General features: G+C 46.1%; 1 protein-coding gene across 3 annotated transcripts in view; it reads left to right on the forward strand.

The window, feature by feature from the left end:
• Nucleotides 1-13,845, forward strand: part of Tuba8 (tubulin alpha 8) — a 56,775-nt gene that overhangs the window by 19,762 nt on the left and 23,168 nt on the right. The window contains exon 5 of one of the 3 annotated variants that reach the window (XM_004669131.3): nt 179-492. The exons of the other annotated variants lie outside the window; for them this stretch is intronic. Within the exon in view, the coding sequence (XP_004669188.1) occupies nt 179-472 (294 nt within the window). The 3' untranslated portion in view covers nt 473-492. Of the gene's footprint in view, nt 1-178; nt 493-13,845 lie in introns of those variants that run through there. 3 annotated transcript variants of the gene reach the window in all.

Here is a 13,845-nt window from a genome sequence, read left to right on the forward strand (position 1 = left end):
CTCTAACCCGCCCATTTCTCCACCCTTCCCATTCTTTCTCACATTCTGCCTCGCAAGCCCACCCCACATCCAGGATCACTACATCTGGGTACCAACACAGGCTGTCTTGGGTCATTCTTTGGCTGACTTGCATAGCATTCTGTTACTTTTCCTTTTTTTTTTTTTCCCTGTTCCCCAGGTGGGCATCAACTACCAGCCTCCTACTGTTGTGCCTGGAGGGGACCTGGCCAAAGTCCAACGGGCTGTTTGCATGCTAAGCAACACAACAGCGATTGCAGAGGCCTGGGCTCGCCTTGACCATAAATTCGACCTCATGTATGCCAAGCGGGCCTTTGTGCATTGGTATGTTGGAGAAGGAATGGAGGAAGGAGAGTTTTCTGAGGCCAGAGAGGACCTGGCCGCCCTGGAGAAGGATTATGAAGAAGTGGGGACTGATTCGTTTGAAGAGGAAAATGAGGGGGAGGAATTTTAAATACATACCTGCCCCATGGCTGGCTGTGCGTCTTTATTTATGCTGCTCCATTCAAAGCCCATTGAACCAGTCAAGAGGGACTCACTGCCCCCTGTCACCAGCCCTGCTCCTGTCCTACATAGCAGGAGTGTCCCTGACTCCAGCACACAGGATGTGACTGGCTAAATGGGACCTCTCCTGGACTGAGGGTAGCTTTGCCACCAAAGAACCAGTGTCACCAACTCTGGCTAAGGGTGACAAGTCACAGATGTGTGTGTGTGCTGGGGGAGGAGGGTACATTAGAAGTTTTAATTCTAGGTTAGGCTGGAATTCTTTCTCCTTTTTCAAGGCCTGTTGCCTGGGGAATGGAAAAGTAGCAGGAGAGGGCTGGAGAGATGGCTTAGTGGTTAAGGCACTTGCTTTCAAAGCCAAAGGACCCAGGTTCAATTCCCCAGGACCCATGTAAGCCAGCTGTACAAGGTGGCACCTGCGTATGTAGTTTGTTTGCAGAGGGTGAAGGCCCTGGAGTGCCCATTCGTTCTCTCTCTCTCTCTGCCTCTATCTCTGTCTCAAATAGCTAAATAGAAATAAAATTAAAAAAATTAAAAAAAGAAAGATAGCAGGAGAAACCTGGTTAGAGTGTTAGGAAAATCCTGGAGAAAAAGCAGACAGGGACTAAAGAGATGGCTTAGCAGTTAAGGAAGGCACTTGCCAACAAAGCCAAAGGACCCAGGTTTGATCCCTCCCCCCGCCCCCCCCAGTACTTACATAAAGCCAGATACACAAGGCAGTTCATGTGTCTGGAGCTCATTTGCAGTGGTTAGAGGCCCCGACACACTCTCTCTGCCTCTTTCTTTCTCAAATAAACAAAATAATAATGAAAAAACCCCTCAGCAAACAGGAGCTCATGGAAATGGATTTGCAATGCAGTCCTGGCCATGTCACAGTTATCCCTTCCTATGTATTTGAATATACGTATCCATCTCTCCCCGGGGGCACGTTTCAAGATCCACCATGAGAGGACTGAGCAGGAAAGCCCTGACTGTGTAGGTCCTGTGCATGCCTTGGTTCCCCCCCACACACCTGTGAGGAAGCGCACGTGGCCAGTCATTGCAGTGAGGATGAAACAGAACACTGTAGCAGAATGCTACCGAGCGGTTTCCTGGGGCCTGGCGACATAGCTCAGTGGGAGAGCAGCCCCGGTTCCGTCCCAGCACCCCGCTCACTTGCCCAGACAGACACAGTGTTGGGGTGGGGCTGCTCTCTCCCCAGCACTCTCCGTGCACCTTAGCACCTCTTCTTTTCATGGGAAGCCGCAGAAAGGGAGCATGTGGGTACGTGGGCCTACGTTATACGCTTTGACCCTGGCTCTGTCCTCAGAGTCAGAGAGCAGTAAACATGAGAGACACATTTCCTGCTTCGTGGTTACGTAAGTGAACAGTGAGATCGCATCAGATGGTGGAAAGCAACAAGATAGTCCCCGTGGACTGGTGGTCAGGGACGTCATAGGACACTCAAAAGCAGAAGTGGGAGCCAGCATGGCATTCTAACAGTAGGGTTACTCCTGAGAGCAATCCCAGCCCTGGGAGGGTTGCGTCGTGCACATGCACCGCCCCCGATGCTCCCATCGGTCTGGAGCTGAGCATCGGCCCCTGCATAGAGGACACGGAGGCCTGGGCAGTAGATTGCTGGAGGAGCCCAGCTGGGCTCACCAGTGCTGTGTGCTGCTTCTGGCCCTGGCACGTCTAGATCCCAAACGCCACCCCATGACATGGCAGACACGAGGAGCAAGCCTGCTGCTTGCCAAGGCAAACAGGGGTAGATGCAGCCCTTCCCTGCAGCTCGCTCAGGCAGGATTTTAGGATCAACCGGAAGGCCGCTCTCGTTCAGCTGCTCGTGCTGCTGGGCCCAGTGGAGTTTCCTATGCATTAAATGCACAGCTCTTTAAGTGCTGGCTTTCCAGAATGTTCTAACCTTGATTCCTCAGAAGCCAGAAGAAAAGAAGGCCAAGGAAAGGAACGATGCCAATCATTTGCAGAGAGCTGGCATTCTCTTGCTTTTCTGTTCTGGAGATAACAGTGCTGAAAGAGCAGGTCCGGCTCTGCTCTCTGTGGGGAACTTGTAGCTGGAGGTCAGCCCTCAAGTTTCTCAGATGTGTGCACAGATGTCTGCGGTGCCGAATTAGGATTCCGAGCTGTCAGCTCTTCTCAAGAAAGGTCATTTTCTCTCACGGAGGCAAAAGGCCTACTGATGGGTTCGTGAATTAAGTTAAAACAAACACCCATGGCAGGATGCCTCAAAAGGAGGCGGGTTTAGGAAAGACGGGGGGGGGGGTGTTGGAGGTGGGGTGGTGTGGGGGAATGCAGCTTTGATGAATCCCCTTCCCTGCGGTTTTTCCTCTCCGTTCCCCTCATTTGGCTGAGTTTGGGTACCTTTACCCCAGCTCAGCTTTTAAGGCCCAGTTCAGAGGAGTGTTGAGTTTTAGAAATGGAGATTAGGGTTTCCAGGAAGAGGGTGGAGAGGGAAATAGGTGACAATGCCATTTCCCAAGGCAGGTGGCTTTGCCAGTCTTGGCCTGCTCTGGGATTGGCTCATAGCTTCTTAAGACAGAGAAGCAGGTTTGGCACCCACAGGGTAGGGCCTGGTGTTGGGAAACACACCTGTGCAGGGGCTGTGGGAGGCCCCCAGCTTGGCTCACTTGGCTCTGCGCCCGCTCCCTTTAAGGTGCCCTGGATCATGTTACTTGGTATTGCTGGGACTGAGCACCCCAGTAGAAACAGCTCATGGGAAGGAGGAAAGGGTTTATTTTGGCTTACAGTCTTAAAGGGAAGCTTCATGATGTCAGTGAAAAGCATGGCATGAGCAGAGGCTGGACATGACCCCTGCCACAGCAGACAGAAACAGCAGCAGGAGGGTGAGCTGAGCTCTGCCAAAGAGGAGCTGGCTATCACACCCCTAAGGCGAACCTCAAAACCCACTGCCTTCTGCAAGGCTCCACTTTCCAACTTGCCATCAGCCTGGACACCAACTTTATGGGCCACCCCTAATTCCAATCGCACTTGCCAGTGTGGTAGCACAAGACTTTAATCCCAGCACTCATTTGAGAGGCAGAGGTAGGAGGATTGCTGTGAGTTTGAGGTCAGCCTGGGACTACAGAGTAAGTTTCAGGCCAGCCTGGGCTAGAGTGAGACCCTACCTCTAAAAAAATCAATTAAACCACACTTTAGAAAGTTAAATTAAGAAAAAAAAAAACACTTTGGGGGCTGGAGAGATGGTTCAGTGTTTAAGGTGCTTGTCTGCAAAGCCTAATGACCTAAGTTTGATTCCTCAGTCCCATATAAAGCCAAATGCACAAAGTGGCACATGTATCTGGAGATCATTTGTGGTGGCTAGAAGTCCTGGTGTGCCCATTCTCATTCTCTCTATCTGCTTGCAAGTAAATCAATAAATAAAATATTAAAAACAGAAAAAAATCACTTTTTAAAAAAATTTTTATTAACATTTTCCATGATTATAAAATATATCCCATGGTAATTCCCTCAAAATCACTTTTTATTTTGTCCCACGTGCTAGAACTCAGTGAAGTCCATTTCTGCCCCAATTATTTATTTGTTTTTAAATTTTCATTTCTTTATTTATGAGAGAGAGAGAGGAAGTGAGAATGGGCACGCCAGGGCATCTAGTCACTGCAAACGAACTCCAGACACATGTGCCACCATGTGCATCTGGCTTATGTGGGACCTGGAGAATTGAACCTGGGTCCTTAGGCTTCGATGGCAAGTGCCTTAACTGCTAAGCCATTTCTCCAGCGCTGCCCCAATTTATTATATGTATATCCTGGTTCCTTCTAAGTTGGAAGCATTCTATTAATTTTCCCCCATACCAGTGTTTACAGTCCTGTTCTGAGTTCTTTTTTTTTAAACATGTTTATTTATTTGTGTGTGTGTGAGAGGGAGAGAGAGAATGGGTATACCAGGACCTCTAGCCACTGCAAATGAACTCCAGATGCATGTGCCCCCTTGTGCATCTGGCTAACGAAGGTCCTGGAGGGTCGAACCGGGATCCTTTGGCTTTGCAGGCAAATGCCTTAACCTCTAAGCCGTCTTTCCAGCCCTGTGCTGAGTTCTTAACAAGAAAGACATGCTTCTAGCCTTTGGACAGAAATCAGTTTAGGTTCCAAAGTAAACTCAATGAGGAGGAAAGAAGTATGTTTATATTATTTTCTCTAAATTTAGTGGTTCTATCAGCAGTTTCAGAATCTGAGATTCTGAGCCAACACCAGTGGCTCTGCCACTTCAACTGCAGTGCAAATTGACCAGTGGCATCTAAGGACTCTGTGTGTGTGTGTGTGTGTGTGTGTGTAACAAGACTTGACTGACTGTATTATGAAAAGAAACAAAAAGAGCCAGGAGTGGTGGTGCACACCTTTAATTCCAGAACACTTGGGAGGGTGAAATAGGAATATTATTGTGGGTTTGAGGTTAGGCTGGACTACAGTGTGAGTTACTGGTTAGCTTGGGCTAGAGTGAGACCCTACTTCAGGAAACCAAAAACTGGGCTGGAGAGATAGCTTAGCAGTTAAGGTGATTGCCTGTGCAGCCTAAGGACTCAGGTTTGATTCCCCAGAACCCATATGCATCTAGAGTTCATTTGCAGTGGCTAGAGGCCCCCAGAATGCCCATTCTCTCTCTCATAAATAAAATAAATGAAAATAAAATAAAAAGAAAACTGAAAGCTGGGATTTGTGGTGCATGCATTAAATCCCAGCCCTTGGGAGCAGAGGTAGGAGGATCACCATGAGTTCAAGGCCACCTTGAAACTACAGAGTGAATTCAGGACAGCCTGGGCTAAAGTGAGACTATGTCTTGAAAAACCAAAATGAATGAATGAATGAATGAACAAAATAAACAAAATAAAACAAACACCGCAGTACAGTGTCATAGATAAGGGTGATGATTGCCTTGAATCTGTAGAACTATTTGAGTTGTGCTGGATGTATGACTAGAGGAATTAAGATAAAACAAGGAGAATAATTAGAAATGAAGATGAAAAACTATCTCTATAGGTGACATAACAACATCTGGGCTGGACGTAGTGGAGCACACCTTTCGTCCCAGCACTCAGGACACTGCGGTAGAAGGACCATAGTGAGCTTGAGGCCAGTTTGGGACTACAGCGTTAGTTCCAGGTCAGCCTGGGCGACTGTAAAATCCTGCCTCAGAATAAACAAAAATGGAAAAAAATCCAGAAAGTGCTATGGAGTCAATGATAAGACAAACTCAAAATATAGTCTTTATTTTTTCAGGGCAATAACAAGTTAGAACAGTGGGATGGGAAAGCCCCAATGACAATAGCAAAAAAAAAAAAAAGACAGGAATAACAATTTAGGAAATGCTAGAAGCTCTTACATGTTAGGCTCAAAGATGAGAAAGGAACACATCTAAAGTGCTCCTTATCAGAAATATCACAAGAACATCTGATTCTCCCTACTTTCTTTTTAAATAATTAATTAATTTTTATTGACAGCTTCCATAATTATAGGCAATAACCCATCGTAATAACCCTCCACTTTCCCCTTTGTGACTCCACTGTCTATTTTATCCCCTCTCCCTCTCAATCAGTCTCTTTTCTTTTCTTTCTTTATTTAATTTATTTATTTTGAGGTAGGGTCTCACTGTAGCCTAGGCTGACCTGGAATTCATTATGTAGTCTCAGGGTGGCCTTGAACTCACAGTTGTCCTCCTACTTCTGCCATCCAAGTGCTGGGATTGAAGGCTTGCACCACCATGTCCAGCTGTCTTTTATTTTTATTTTCTTTCCTCCTTTATTTATTTTCAAATTATTTATTAACAATTTCCATGATTATAAAAAATAGCTCATGGTAATACCCTCTCTTCCCCCACTTACCCCTTTGAAACTCCATTCTCCATCATATCCCCTTTCTCTCTCAACCAGTCTCTCTTTTATTTTGATGTCATGATCTTTTCCTCCTCTTATGATGGTCTTGTGTAGGTAGTGTCAGGCACTGTGAGGTCATGGACATCCAGGCCATTTTATGTCTGGAGGAGCACATTGTAAGGAGTCCTACCCTTCCTTTGGCTCTTACATTCTTTTTACCACCTCTTCTGCAATGGACCCTGAGGCTTGGAAGGTGTAATAGAGATATTGCAGTGCTGAGCACTCCTGTCACTTCTTCCCAACACCATGATATCTTCTGAGTCATCCCAAGGTCATTGCAATCTGAAAAGAGAAGCTTCTTTAACCAAAAGTGAGAGTAGCATTAATATATGGGTATGAACACTAAGAGAAGTGCTTACTGGGCAGTTTGATAAGCATAGTATATACATTTAGCCAGACAGCAGCAGATGTTGCACCCCTCTAGGGCTCATGACTAACTCTGTTTTAAGTTTTCAGTGTCAGGGATGTATTCCCTCCCATGGAGCGGGCCTTCAGTCCAATTAGAGGGCAGTTGTTTACCACCATGACAGATGTGCCACTATTGCACCCGTTGGCACATTTGGCCTGGCTGGCAAAATATAAGACGTGCAGTGTCCACTGTTGAATATCTTCACTGGTGGTATCTCTTTCTCCCATTGAACTGAATGCAGAATGGCTTCTTCTAGCTTTCTGTCAGCTGATCTACATGGAGGAGGTTATCAGCTCAGTTCCAGTAGGATTTCTCAGTGGCCTTGCTGCCCAAGTATGTGGAGTCTTCAGCAATATCTCTTTTATTTTGATGTGATCATCTTTTCCTCCTATTATGAGTGTTTTGTGTAGGTAGTATCAGGTACTGTCAAAGTCATGGATATCCAGGTCATTTTGTGTCTGGAGAAGTGCATTGTAAGGAGTCCTACCCTTCCTTTGGCTCTTCCATTCTTTCCACCACCTCTTCTGCAATGGACCCTGAGCCTTGGAAGGTATGATAGAGATGTCTCAATGCTGAGCACTCCTCTGTCACTTCTTCTCAGCATTATGGTGCCTTCTGAATCATCCCAAGGTTACCACCATCTGAAAAGAGAAGGTTCTCTACCAAAAGTGAGAGTAGCATTAATATAAGGGTATGTAGATTGAGAGAAGTGCTTACTGGACAGTTTGGTGAGCATAGTATATACATTTAGCCAGACAGCAGCAGACGTTACACTCTTAAGGCTCATGACTTTTCCTGTCTCTCTCTCTCTCTCTCTCTCTCTTTCTTTCTTTCTTTCTTTCTTTCTTTCTTTCTTTCTTTCTTTCTTTCTTTTTCAAGGTAGGGCTTCAATTTAGTCCAGACTGACCTGGAGTTCACTATGGAGTCTCAGGGTGGCCTCGAACTCATGGTGATCCTCTTACCTCTGCCTCCCGAGTGCTAGGATTAAAGGCATGCACCACCACGCTGGACTTTTTCCTACTTTCTTTAAAAGGCAAAAGTTGCATATGATCTAAAGAGAAACCAGAGTACCCCTATATTATCTAACAAATTTAATGCAACCTAATTAAAATTCTCACCTTTTGAAAGAAAAATCCTATTATTGTGGATTAATCACATCCATAGAGAGTTATAAAAATAGCACAAAGAGGTTGAAAGTACCCTTAACCCAGTTTCCTCCAATGATTACAGAATATATAATATCAAAAGCAAGCAAGTAACACTGACATAAAGCGTGTACCCATAAGAAATGTTACATGTGTGCATCTGTGTAACCATCATAGCAGTCGAGATAAGAAACCTTTCTATGACTCCAAGGTGTTATCTTCTTCCACACCACTCACCTGTGCCTAGCCATGGCAAAAACTGATGTATTTTCAATCTCCACACTATTGTCACTTTGAAATATCATAAAAGTGGTCTGAAGAGGTGGTTGGGCACTTAAAGGTGCCTGCTTGTAAAGCCTGAAGGCCAGGTTCAATTCCCCAGCGCCTATGTAAACCCAGATGTACAAAGTGATGTATGCATCGAGTTGTTTGCAGGGCCAAGAGGCCCTGGTGTGCTCATTCTCTCTTCCTCCCCCTCTTTCTTTCTGCAAATAAATAAATAAATAAACATATTTATAAAAAAGTCATAAAATGGCGTCATATTAAAGCTGGGCATGGTGGCTCACTCCTTTAATTCCAGCACTTGGGAGGCTGAGGTAGGAGGACTGCCGAGTTTGAGGTCAGCTTGGGGTAGAGTGAGACTCTGACTCAGAAACAAAACAAACACGCAGACAAAAAACCAAGCAATAACAAAATGGAGTTGTGTAACATGTATGTTCTGCCCTATTGTTAGTTTTTTTTTTTTTTAAAGAAGTTTTAAATCCTGAGTGGATGATTCTTTTGCCAGTGCTTGTTTTTTTCCATCACTTGATACAGTCATTGAGTTTCACCTCTAACCTGCTAATGTGTGTTCTGCTGAGTTTTGAGCCAGGCACATATTTCTGGAATAAACCTACTTGTTTAGCATGTATTGTAATTCTTTTTATTTATTGCTGAATCTGTCCTCCTCCTCCTGCTCTTCCTTCTAGACACGGTCTCATGAGCCCCAGGCTGGCCTCACCTCGCGGCGTCGCTGCCGTGACTGACCTTCCTGCCGTCACCTCCCGCGTGCTGGGATTGTGGGGAGCGCCACCGAGCGGGGCTTTGCCTGCCAGGCAAGCTCTCTACAACCCCAGAACCACATCCCTAGAGCCCTCCTCCTCCTCCCTGCTTCCTTCTCTTTCCTGTTTTTCTTTTTTCTGTTTTTTGGCTTTTCGAGATAAACTTTCACTGTAGTGCAGGCTAACCTGGAATTCACTATGTAGTCTGAGGGTGGCCTTGAACTCAGTGGTGATCCTCCTATCTCTGCCTCCCAAATTCTGGGGTTAAAGGCATGTGCCGCCATGCCCGGCTATTTTATTTTATTTTTTTGAAGTAGGGTCTCACACTAGCCCATGCTGACCTGGAACTAACTTTATAGTCTCAAGGTGACCTTGAACTCACTGGGATCCTCCTACCTCTGTCTCCCACGTGCTGGGATTAAAGGCGTGCGCCACCACGCCCAGCTCTTTTCTGGTCTTTTGAGACGGTGCTTTGCTATGTAACCCAAACTGGCCTTGAATCCACAACCCTTCCGCTTCAGCCTCCTAAATGATGGGATTGTAAGTGTGCACCCCCGTGCCCAATTTATCTTGCTGAATGTTAAGGACCTCTTGTCTGGAAGCACAAGGGACATGCAAAGGTGTGGGCCCGCGAGGGTGCAGCAAGTGGGGAGGCGGGGAGACAACTGGACCTGTCCCCGAGGTAACGCCGTCCGCTCCTGGGTGTCTCCACAGTCTCTGGAGTCTGTGGGTGGAGTGGCTGCGGGGATTAAGGATCTCTGTTAATCTGTGCAGAACAAAACGTTTTTCTTTTAGCATGTGCAGTATGTGGTGTGTGTGTGCATGCATGTGTGCACTCCAGAGGAGAGTGTCTGATGTTCTCTCTCGCTCATCTGCCTGTTTCGTTAAAATACGAGTTTCTGTCTGAACCTGAAGCTGCAGGTTCTCTCTTCACAAGACTGGAGTCACCGGCATCTGCAGCCATGCCAAATTGTTTGTATGGGCTTTGGGGTGCTGGACAGAGGTGGACTCAGGCTCGCGCAGGCCCTCATGCTCGGGTTTAAGGGCTCTTACTCACGAAGCATCTCGTCAGCCTCTGAGTTGTGTGAATTCTTGAGTGGCTGGTCTACGTATTGATACTGATACCATAGTTGACTGGTGTTAACATTTTACAAGTTTAATGGGAGTGGAGAAACCTTACTGTTTAGCCTTGCTTACTTACACTAGTCTTAGTATTTCTTCTTATTTTTTGTTTTTTGAAGTAAGCCCAACAGACTGGCCTTTTTATTTTTTTAAGATTTATTTTTATTTATTTATTTATTTATTTGAGAGCGACAGAGAGAGAAAGAGGCAGATATATATGTAGAGAGAGAGAATGGGTGCACCAGGGCCTCCAGCCACTGCAAATGAACTCCAGACACGTGCGCCCCCTTGTGCATCTGGCTAACGTGGGTCCTGGGGAATCAAGGCTTGAAATGGGGTCCTTAGGCTTCACAGGCAAGTGCTTAATCACTAAGCCATCTCTTCAGCCTCCAGACTGGCTTTTTTTTTTTTTTTTTCTTTTTTAAATTTACGTTTTATTTTTTTGAGGGAGGGTCTCACTCTGGTCCAGACTGACCTGGAATTAACTCTGTTCTCTCAGGGTGGCCTTGAACTCATGGCGATCCTCCTACCTCTGCCTCCCGAGTACTGGGATTAAAGGTGTGCGCCACCACGCCCAGCTAAGGCTCTTTTTTTAAGATCCAAGTAGGGTTTTACTTTATCCCAGGCTGACTTGGAACTCCTCCTACCTCTGCCTCCCAAGTGCTGGGATTAAAGATATGTGGCAGCTATCATGCCAGGCCTTGCCACTTTTTCTTTTTCTCTTTTTTTTAGTTGTTGTTTTTTTCTGAGGTGGGTCTAATGTGGTCCCAGGTAACTTCCTACTTGCTTTGTAGCTAGGGATGATGTGACCTTGAACCTTAATTCTCTGGTGGAGGCCTCCAACTTGTGGTTGTGTTGGCTACTACACCCAGCTTTCTTAATTGTTCTTACAGCCGTTATCCTTGTCCCTTACTCTTCCACACAGTCTGGAGTGTTCCTGTCATTTCCTTGCTTGAACTGTTCATTTTTATGTTTGTTCAGGATGAAAGTTCAACCAAACTTGCTTGGCCCCTTAGTTGGGCCCCTGACCACTTCTCTGTTCACATTACCCACAACTTCCAGCCATATTTGAAATGTCAGTTCCTCAGTCAGTTCTTTTGTCCTGGGGCTTTCCCCTTTCATCCGGTACACTCAACACCGAGAACTCGGGTCTTAAAGGAAGCTTCCAGTGTTTCTCCATGACTCACTCACTGATAGTATTATTGTCTCATGCTCTCTTACGTTCCTTACTCTTCTTTGCTACGGGACTATAAATTTGTTGGGAACAGATGAGAGGGACTTTACTGAACCCCTAGCACCCTATTACACAGGGACACTATGATTCGTTTATCATTGCAAGGACGTCGCAGTCTAAGCAGTGTGCTTGGCATATAGCATTGCATAACATTTACTGAGTTACAAAGTATTTCAGTCTCACAGTTCCGATTTGACTTGTTGCTGGTTTTGCTCTGTGATTTGCAGTGCTGGTGGCCTTACATGAAGAACCGGAGAAACCCACGAGTGCTTTGGAGTATCCTTTTCATCTCCCACATGCCCAGAGAGCATCTGGGCGGCGAAGCTCGAAGCCCGGACGCAGGCGCGGGGGAAGGTGAGTGGCAGCACGCCGGCCAGGACCGAGGTGCGTGCCGGCTGCGCCCCGGGCCGAGGCCCGCGAGCCCCGCAAGAGGCGCGGCCCGGCAGCCCTCCTCGTGACTCCTCCCTCCCCCCTCGGCCGCGGCGAGTCAGGTGATCTTTTTTTTTTTTTAATGAGAGTGAGTAAGAGTGCGTGCGTGTGAGAGAGAATTGGTGTGGCAGGGCCTCCAGCCACTGTAATCCAACTTGAGGTGCGTGTGCCACCTTGTGCACATATGTGATCTTGAGAATGCATCACCTTGTGCATCTGGCTTATGTGGGACCTGGGGAGTCGAACATGGGTCCTTAGGCTTTGCAGGCAAGCATCTTAACCACTAAGCCATCTCTCCAATCCAGTTTTAGTATTTTTTCATATACTTTGAGAACTATATTAGACAATGTTATGGTTTTGCCTCAACTTCAGAGATTCTAGAAAACTCAAGCGAGGGCTAGGGAGATAGCTCAGTGGACAAGGCTCTTGCCACTTAAGCCTGAGTACCTGAGTTCAGATACCCAGATCCCACATAAAATCTGGAAGCCATAGTTCTGGAGAGATGACTCAGTGGTTAAAGGCACTTGCTTGCAGAACCTGTTGGCTTGGGCTTAATTCCATCCACAGTGCCCACGTAGAGCTAGATGTGTAAAGTGAGGCGTGCGTATGGAGTTTGTGTGTGGTGGTAAGAGGCCCTGGTATGCCCACACTCACTTTGTTTCACTCTGTCTCTCTCAAATAAATAAATCATTTAATTACAAAGCAACAACAAAAGCCAGAAGCCATGTTAATGGGAGGCAGAGACAGGAAGCTTGAAAACTAGCAGGCCTGGCAAATGTGGAGTGAACAATAAGAATGAGAGATTCTGGGGCTGGAGAGATGGCTTAGCAGTTAAGCGCTTGTCTGAGAAGCCTAAGGATCTAGGTTCGATTCCCCAGGACCTATGTAAGCCAGATGCACAAGGGGGCGCATGCATCTGGAACTCCTTTGCAGTGGCTGAGGGACCTGGTGTGCCCATTCTTTCTCTCTCTCTGCCTCTTTTCTCAAAAAAAAAAAAAAAAAAAAAGAATGAGAGATTCTGTCTCAAAACAGGGTAGAAAATAAGGACCAGCACCTGAAAGTTGTGTTCTGGCCTCCACAGGTGCTTTATGGCACACACACATGCACACACACAGGAACATGCACACACACATCACACATATATATGCCAAAATAAGCAAATAAAAATCCCCTCAAAACTAGGAAAGTCTGTGTTATTTAACTATATGTTTATCCTTCTTGTTATTCTGCATTCTTCCCTTATTCTTTTAAAAATATTTTATTTATTTAGGGAGAGCGAAAGAAAGAGGTAGATAAGAGACATAGGGAGAGAATGGGTTCACCAGGGCCTCGAGCAACTGCAAACAAACTTCAGAAGCATGTGCTACCCTGTGTATCTGGCTCATGTGGGTCCTAGGGAATCAAACATGGGTCCTTTGGCTGTGTAGGCAAGTGCCTTAACTGCTAAGCCATCACTACAGCCCCTTCCTTATTCTTTCCTCTTTCCCTTTTTGTCTGAGGGTCTTCCTTTAGCTTCAGGCATGTCTGCTGGTGACAAACTCTTGGTTTTCTGTTATTTGAGACTGATGTGATATCTCCATTCTGGAAGGACTTTTTAATTTAATTTAATTTTAATTTTTTTTTTTTTTTTTGAGATAGGGTCTCACTCTAGCCCAGGCTGACCTGGAATTCACTATGTAGTCTCAGGGTGGCCTTGAACTCATGGCGATCCTCCTACCTCTGCCTCCCAAGTGCTGGGATTCAAGGTGTGCTCTACCATGCCTGGTTTTAAATGGATATTTTAATCAGATAAATAGTATTGTGGGTTGACAGCTCTTTGTAGTGAACACTTGAAAACATGTGCCACTGTTCTCAGCCAAGGAATTTCTATTAAAAACAAAAACAAGGGCTGGAGAGATGGCTTAGCTGTTAAGCGCTTGCCTGTGAAGCCTAAGGACCCCGGTTCAAGGCTCAGGACTCATGTTAGCCAGATGCACAGGGGGCACATGCATCTGGAGTTTGTTTGCAGTGGCTGGAAGCCCTGGCGCACCCATATTCTCTCTCTCTCTCTGTCACTC

This window comes from Jaculus jaculus, chromosome 18 (assembly GCF_020740685.1).
Source record: "Jaculus jaculus isolate mJacJac1 chromosome 18, mJacJac1.mat.Y.cur, whole genome shotgun sequence".
Classification (NCBI taxonomy): Eukaryota; Metazoa; Chordata; class Mammalia; order Rodentia; family Dipodidae; genus Jaculus; species Jaculus jaculus.